The sequence below is a fragment of the Lontra canadensis genome, unplaced genomic scaffold (assembly GCF_010015895.1).
Source record: "Lontra canadensis isolate GAN:19392208 unplaced genomic scaffold, GSC_riverotter_1.0 scaffold11, whole genome shotgun sequence".
Taxonomy (NCBI): domain Eukaryota; kingdom Metazoa; phylum Chordata; class Mammalia; order Carnivora; family Mustelidae; genus Lontra; species Lontra canadensis.
In genome coordinates, this window is record NW_022631005.1 from 3,508,033 (window position 1) to 3,516,301 (window position 8,269).

Consider the following 8,269-nt stretch of genomic DNA (forward strand, 5'->3'; position numbering starts at 1 on the left):
CCACGCCCAACGCCTCTCCGGCCGGGTGGTTTCCATTGTCTCTAGGCTTTCGTCGCGGCTGGAACGCTGGGCAGGCAATGCCCATTAGGTGTGAACGAAGGCTTTTCTGTAGGCTCCAATAAAATACTGTTTCTCTACACCTGTGTTGTTAGTCGTAATTGGGTTTGCCTGGGATGCACCACCTTAGGTGGGGATCAGATAGCGACGATAGATGAGTCGCCTCGGGGATTGCTAGCCACTTGCAGAAATGACTCCCTGTGCTTTCTCTGCGTTGTTGAAGATTGCACAGTGCTGTTCACACAAAGGGACGTTATTAAAAACTTTTGGTGATTTTTGGTTTTGGGTTTTTTGTTTTGGTTTGGGTTTTTTTTGTTGTTGTTGTTACATGAGAGTCTCGGATACTCGCAAGCAAATGAAAACAGCTGAATCCTGAATCTAATCAAATTGATTTATATTATTTGGGGCTTGAAGTAGGCCTATTCTGTCTTCCTTCCACTATCCCTTCTGTATATGTGTGTATCGTGATTACTACCTATTATATTTTAGTGAATATTTTACTGTAAGTGCACATAGCCACTTTTTCAAGATATTTGAACATCGACATAACTATGGCAATACAATATTTCAAGCACTCAGCTTTGTTTCTAAACATTTATTTTTTGCCCTGATATCTTAAAAACAAGGCCAAACTTGATATAGCTCTCTTTAAAGGTTGAGTAACTGAGATAATAATGATGAAACAAAATAAATGCATCACTATTTCAAATTTGGAGTTATCTATGTGCCAGCTACAGAGTAAGAAACCCCTAAGGCATAGTTTTGTTTTTTTTTAAGATTTTATTTATTTATCAGAGAGAGAGAGAGAGAACACAGGCAGGCAGAGAGGCAGAGGGAGAAGCAGGCTCCCTGCTGAGCAAGAAGCCTGATGTGGGACTCGATCCCAGGACGCTGGGATCATGATCTGAGTGGAAGGCAGCCGCTTAACCAACTGAGCCACCCAGGTGTCCCTCTCAAGGCATAGTTTATAGTTATTTATATATGTTAGTATTACATAATTATTTCCGCATTTATATATGTAATATGCCTTTTATTTGTTATTTCATAAAAATTGGTGTGCAGTTGCTTCTCTATATCCTGTGAATTTATATTTTATATTAATCACTTGGTTTTGTAGCATATAAGAAGGGAAATGAATGAACTATATACTCTAAGGACTCAAAACAGCACTTTAATGTTGCCACAATTGGCATGATGTTGTTGTGAAGGAATTCCCTTTGTACTAGGTCCACTGTAGATGGTACGCCGGGCTAATGTTAGTGCCTCAATTGCCTTGTTCCCATAGAGCTATAGGTTTCCTCAAAACTGGCATACTACCCTCAACAGCAACCCTCATCAAGGACACTGGTAGTATTTTAAAATTAGTAGTTTTCTGCATAAGCTTATTGACTGCAATTCCAACTGCACTTGCTCGCAGTATATCATTTAACACTGTTGATCTATAATTCATTACGTGAGCACACCAAGAGAGGCAGTGCTGTGAATTGTACACTGGTAAGCTACTTGGTGAAACCATGTTTTGTATTTTTAATGTGTTCAATTATATTTAAAATCAAGCAAGTCTGAGGTGTGTGCCTGGCTTTCTTTGAAAGGATGGATTGTTATCAGAGGGTTACAGTTGAGGACGTTTTGATACCATAATAATATGTTTGCTGCGGCTACCAAGAGCTTTGTCAAGCAAGTTGGAGATGGAGGGAGATTAGTTCCTGTTCCCAGCCTCAGTGAGGCTGACAAATACCAACCTCTAAGTCTGGTGGTAAAAAAGAAGCGATGCTTTCTCTTTCCTAGGTATAAATTTACCTCAACACCTTTTACACTGAAAGATATTCTTCTAGGAGACAGAGAAATTTCAGCTGGTAAGTTTAAATATCTGTTTGGGAGTGACTACTCATTCAGCTGTATTAATGACATTCTAAACATCAGTTGTACATACTAATATTTGTAATATTTGCACATTGATAAAAGCAACTTTTCTTAAGATAGTGGTACTACGATTAAGATTAATAATATCTAAATTTGTGTTGTATCAAATCTCATGGGTTGAATAATTTTTGTGTAGTATCAAATCTTATTGGTTGAATAATTTTCCAACCTATTTTGTGAAATTATTTATTGTATAATTTTCTTTCAAGTATTGTATATACTGTTTAAACTGAATCAATTTAGAATATGACAAAATAATATATTTCTTTATCTATAAAGTGGGATATTACTTAGTCTTACCTATCTCACAGGGTCAAATGAGATGAAAGCAATTTACATTTATTTCTTATGACTCAGTTATTGCAATTGGTCAACTGAATTGTATTTCACAGGCTAGATTAGAAAATAAATTGACATTTTGACAAATTATTTATAAACACTTGTTTTTCTTTCAACCACTCAGTGGATCTTACAGCTTACAGAGTTCTTTTGGTGGAACAAAGAAATTGAGTTCTCATTTAAGTACTCTATTTTTGTTGTTGTTGTAAATTAATTGAATTGCTATTTAATTTTTTAATTAAAAATTTTTTTAGTTAATAATATTTTAATAGTATTATGTGGTGACAGATGGTAGCTACATTTGTGATAAGTATGGCATAATGCATAAATTTGTTGAATCACTATGTTGTATACCTGAAATTCATGTAACATTGTGTGTTAACTACACTCAAATAAAAAAAAATGATTTTTTAAAAAAGAGTTCATTCTCTAGCAGGAGTGATATTTTACATGATTTAAGATGTTTACCTGTTTTGGGGCAATTGGGTGGCTTAGTTGGTTAAATGTCTGCCTTGGGCTCATGTCATGATCCCAGAGTCCCTGGATCGAGCCCCGTATCAGTCTCCCTGCTTAGCAGAGAGACTACTTCTCCCTCTGCCTCGGCCTGCTGCTCCCCCTGCTTGTGCACTCTCTCTCTCTCTGTGTCAAATAAATAAATAAAATCTTCAAAAAAACATGTTTATGTGTTTTAACAATAAGGTCATAATGTATATAAACATGTATTTTTTTCATTTAAATGAGTTGCTACTTTAAATCTCAATGTGAAACATCACCTTTCTCAACATTTATGTAATGGAGTCTTACATAGTAAATTAATGCATTACTATAAATAATCTATATTAGATGAAGTCAAGACATTTAAAAATATTGTTTTCCTTTTCATAAAGGTATTTCATCTTATCAGCTACTGAATTATGAAGATGAATCAGATGTTTCACTCTATGGAAGGCGAGGCAACCATATTGTGAATGACGTTGGGATTAACGTCACTGGATCAGATTCTGTGGCAGTAAAAGCTTCGTTTGGTGTGGTGACCAAACATGAAGTGGAAGTGTCAGCATTACTCAAGGAAATTACTACACGGTCAGTAGAAGAATACTTAATATGCTTCAGTGTTTCCATTAAGTATTTTAATTGTATAAACTTTGTTATAAACAATGCTGAAAACATTCAGGTTATGTATATTGTCTAATGTAATTTATTTGCTTTATTTGCTTGAAATATACAAATTAGCAATTTATCCAGACTTTAGATAAGGGTAGATATCCAAAAATCACTTGGTTTAAACAGATTTTTTTAATTGTTCCACAAAATTGCTTTGGTCCTATACACAGGTACTAAATTATTAGATTAAAAGGATACAGTGTGGCACCTGGGCAGCTCAGTGAGTTAAGTGGTCGACTCTTGATTTCAACTCAGGTCATGATCTCAGGGTCCTGGGATTGAGCCCTGTGTCTGGCTCTGTGCTCAGTAGGGAGTCTGCTTGAGGATTCTCTCCCTCTCTCTCTTCTTCTGCCTCTCCCTCTGCTTGTGCTCTCTCTCTCTCAAATAAAAACAAATCTTAAAAAAAAGAATACACAAATCTGCTTGCAACAGATATTCTAAGGGAATCTCTTCCAACAGACTCCTATAATAAGCATGTTTTAAGAAAAGAGAAAGGAGAGGCAGATTACTAGTGGCTATGGAGCATATTTTCTGATTTGTATTAGACCTGCCTTGACTTGTTTTTAGTTAAGGTGGACCATGAATGAGTAACACATGACAGCAAGAAATGTACTCGATTATATATAATTAGAATGTGACATTCTTGTCAATATCTCTATTCTTTATTCTAGAAAAATTAATTTTGACCACAGCTTGATACGTCAGGCAAGGAACAGCAGAAAGGCAGTATTGTGTGTGGTCATGGAAAGCATTCGAACCACACGACAGTGCTCACTGTCTGTGCATGCTGGAATTCGTGGGGAAGCCATGCGGGTAAACCACACTCATGAGGTTTCTCTTACTAAAAATGTGCAATGGGAATTTTTAAAAAGTACTCAGTGTCTAATGAGATGTGTGTGTTTTGTCAAATGTTGAGATTAAAGAACTACAAGTGTATCTAGGATTTTGCACAGTAATGGTTTTGTTTTAGAATTTTTAAAAAATCCAAGAAAACTTCAATTCTGAATTTGTAACATAATGCAAACAAAACACTAATCCTTATGAAGTAATGCATACTGGAGTCCCTTCTATGACTATTTAAACGATGTTTTAAGAATAAAGTTTGAATGCTTATGTTGAATTCTTGATTTTATTTTTAAGTGAAGTACTTTATATTGCATTTTTAAAAAGTTGATTTTATATTATTTTAACTTTTCTAAAATAATATTGTGAATGGTCAAACACGCTTCATTCAGGGTTAAATACCTAAGACAAAAACAAAAAACAAAAAAACTTAGGAGTTACTTGTGTTTAGTTCTCAGCATAGTATTGTCTTTGTCATTCACATAGTAATGACACATAATAATGACTCGATTCGTCTTATTAAAATCATTTGTTAGAGAGTCCAATGAAAAACCTTTTGAATCTTTGCAAATTAAAGTTCTGTTCAGTCAATGGCTACATTTAGCTGTCCACTGAGTTAACATTGGATCATTCTGGGGGTACAAATTGAAACATTTATTTAATTGCTGGAGATTATTTTGGTAAATAAATTGATGACTGCTTTGGAAAGCTGCTGAAAACTCTAGGAGCTTTGGAACAATTGACAGAGTAGGCTCAAAACAACTGTAGCTCTTAAACAGCTGGTTTGTGGTTGAAAGGAAAAGGTGTCTATGTCAGCATTACTGTTGCAGCAGCACTAATCATTGGCCCTAGGACCAATGTTAGTGAGAAAGTGGTGAGTGGTATTGCCTAGATTGTGAGACCCTCATTGGACCATTTGGACTTCTGGTATAGACAGTTAAATTCAATGGGATAATTTGTTTTTGTCTTAATAGTAAGATTGTATGAAATGTTTTCTTTCTCCAAAAAGCTCTCCTTATGTGCTATGCCCCTTAATGATGTAATTTACTTATTTACTGTAGTTTCATTTTATGGATGAACAGAATCCCAAGGGAAGGGACAAAGCTATTGTTTTTCCAGCACACACAACCATAGCTTTCAGTGTTTTCGAACTCTTCATTTACTTGGATGGTGCCTTTGGTAAGTGAATGATTTGCATGAAACACTGAAATGATTACACTTTTAAGAAGAATTTAATGGGAAGCAAACACATACACACCCTCTCTATGTAATTCTGGAAGAATGATACTCTCGGTACTGTCAATCTTATGCTTGGGTAAAGTAGCTGGGAAAGACCCTCTGGTCCTACTTACTCACTCCCTCTTTTCTGCTTCTTGGGGAACACTGCAGACTCCCTACCACCCCACTTGCGATTATAGATAAGAGCTCACATACAATCCACTGACAAAGTTTTTCTTGACTTACATGAGGAGATAATAAATGATCTTCTAATAGGTCGTTTTTGAAGACGGCAAATAAAGGAGTGGGTAGGTAGTTAAGATGCCTGTCAGTGTCTGGCTGTCCAAACTAAGATACCCGAAGACAAATTCTTTTCAGTTTTACCTCTCATGGACCCAGTTTCCCCCCAACTCTCCCTAAAAAATAACTTTGACAGTATAAATGCTTACCCTAAAATTGTCTTTATTTACCCTACAGAATACCTCGTATACCTTATATAATAGTGTAGCTCGCTTTAGACTTTGACATTTCATGGGTCTTTAAGAGGCCAGCGCCTCAAAGGATGGGCAAGGGAGCCCCCTAGCCATAGTAATTCATAGACATTTTTAGACCTGTTTGTTTCTGTAGTTTTGTGGGAAGTGAGAAGGGGAAGTCCAGAAACATGACAAAACATGCTAATTACAGTCTATTTGGGACATTTCAGTTGTAGGTTTTTACAATTATATTGATCTTTAGGAGTATAAACTGGTAGAACTGACACAGGTATCAAAACTTAAAATGTGCATACGTTTTTGGGAATTTATCCTACAGATATACTTACACATATGGGAAGTGATATGAGTATAAGGATATTCAGTTTGTAAGAGTGAAAGATTGGAAATAATCTTAAGATCTATTATCAATTACTAGTTCAATAATGGTGCACCCATAACTATGGAATATTATGAAGCCATTAAGAAGAATGAGATATGGGCCCTGACATGGAAGAATGTCTAAGAGATATTTTAAAGAAATGTGCTTAGTGTATAACTATTTGAGCCTAATACACACACACACACACACACACACACACACACACACACACACTCTTTTATGTGTGTATGAGCCTACACACACACACACACACATATATTCTTTTATGCTTATAAAATATACTGAATATATCTGGAAGTATACTCAGGAAACTTAACAGTGGTTACTTGTGGGTGGAAAATTGAGGCTGGGGTCTAGGGTATACTGGAGACTTGTTACCATATTTCCCTTTCATAGTCTGGATTTTGTGCCATATGAATATTAACTTTTCCAAAAATACATAAAATTTAATTTAAAAAATACAGTGAATGGCATGTACCAGCGTTCATCAGCCACAACTAAAACTGCCAATGAAATTTGAGTTGTTCGAGTCATAGCATCTTCTAAAATTTTTTTTTATAGACCTTTGTGTCACTTCAGTGTCAAAAGGAGGATTTGAGAGGGAAGAAACAGCAACGTTCGCGCTGCTCTACAGACTGAGGAATATACTATTTGAGAGAAGTATGTCCATTAAAGAGTATTTCAAATGTCTCTTTTCCTCTTGGATTAAAACTTGAGTTTGTCCAATCAGTACTCCTTGTCTGTTAAGGAGGATTTTAAATCTAAAAGCCAAATCATTTCATGACAGATGGTTTAGATTCACGTATTTAAAAATGGGATTTGGTTATGTATTTCTAATGTGACTTCTAACACATTTCTTTGCTTTTGTGCTTTCAGATAGAAGAGTGATGGATGCCATTTCTCGTTCCCAGCTTTACTTAGATGATCTTTTTTCTGACTATTATGACAAACCTCTCAGCATGACTGATATTTCTCTCAAAGAAGGGACCCATATCCGAGTTAACTTGCTTAATCACAACATTCCAAAAGGACCTTGCATACTCTGTGGGATGGGAAACTTTAAAAGGGAGACAGTTTATGGGTGCTTTCAGTGCTCTGTCGATGGGCAGAAGTACGTGAGACTTCATGCAGTTCCTTGTTTTGATGTTTGGCACAAGAGGATGAAATAAAGTGGAAAGTGAATATAGTGTTTTAGGTGCAACTGTGCCACATACCTTTCCAAAATCATTTGGGTATGCTTTGATAAATTGTGGCAAATTAAAGAGGGAGAGAAAAAAGAGAAATTAACCTGTCTGGACATCATTTTCTTCCTCTATAAACATGGAGATGATAATAGTATCTGGCCTACAAATTGTCATAAAGATTAATATGTTTGTGTAAAAAAGGTTAAATATAAAATTCAAAATATAGATGTTCCTTCCTGAAATCTACCAGTTACTTTAGAATTATATTTGGGATTCGGCTATCATTTTAGAAAACTTTACGTAGTGATTTTTCTAAATATTGATTTTATCTTTAGTTGACTTTTAATTCAACATTTAAGAATGACAAGAGGTTAGAAGTGGTGACTTTATGATGCTTTAACCATTGCCTTAGGTCTGGTAAAATGAGAAAAATGTGTTAATAATTTAATGTAATCCTAAATGTTTAATTGTGGTATCAAATGAAAAGCACATTGAGCTCTGGGTGGGGTTTTATGGGCACAGTTCACAGGGTGACTGAGAGCAGTGTGCTATTGTGAAATGTGCACAGGCTTACTGGTTTTCTCCTTATAAAAACTCACTACTGTCATTTTAAAGTTAAGACCACTAGGACACCTTTATCTTTCTCCTTTGAAAATGTTTAAAATATT

General features: G+C 35.4%; 1 protein-coding gene across 1 annotated transcript; it reads left to right on the plus strand.

The window, feature by feature from the left end:
- Window positions 1–1,702: 1,702 nt before the first annotated feature.
- Window positions 1,703–7,586, plus strand: PJVK (pejvakin). Its single transcript, XM_032856205.1, has 6 exons — window positions 1,703–1,913; window positions 3,207–3,402; window positions 4,155–4,296; window positions 5,388–5,505; window positions 6,979–7,077; window positions 7,294–7,586. Exons 1-6 carry the CDS (start codon window positions 1,703–1,705, stop codon window positions 7,584–7,586), a joined length of 1,059 nt encoding a protein of 352 aa, XP_032712096.1.
- Window positions 7,587–8,269: the final 683 nt, after the last annotated feature.

What these genes read in the sequence shown, in the direction of transcription:
- PJVK (XM_032856205.1), top strand. Translation starts at nt 1,703, where the DNA reads ATGTTTGCTGCGGCTACCAAGAGCTTTGTCAAGCAAGTTGGAGATGGA. An exon ending in AGACAGAGAAATTTCAGCTG is followed by an intron (nt 1,914 to 3,206) that starts GTAAGTTTAAAT and finishes CTTTTCATAAAG; the next exon opens with GTATTTCATCTTATCAGCTA. An exon ending in CTCAAGGAAATTACTACACG is followed by an intron (nt 3,403 to 4,154) that starts GTCAGTAGAAGA and finishes TCTTTATTCTAG; the next exon opens with AAAAATTAATTTTGACCACA.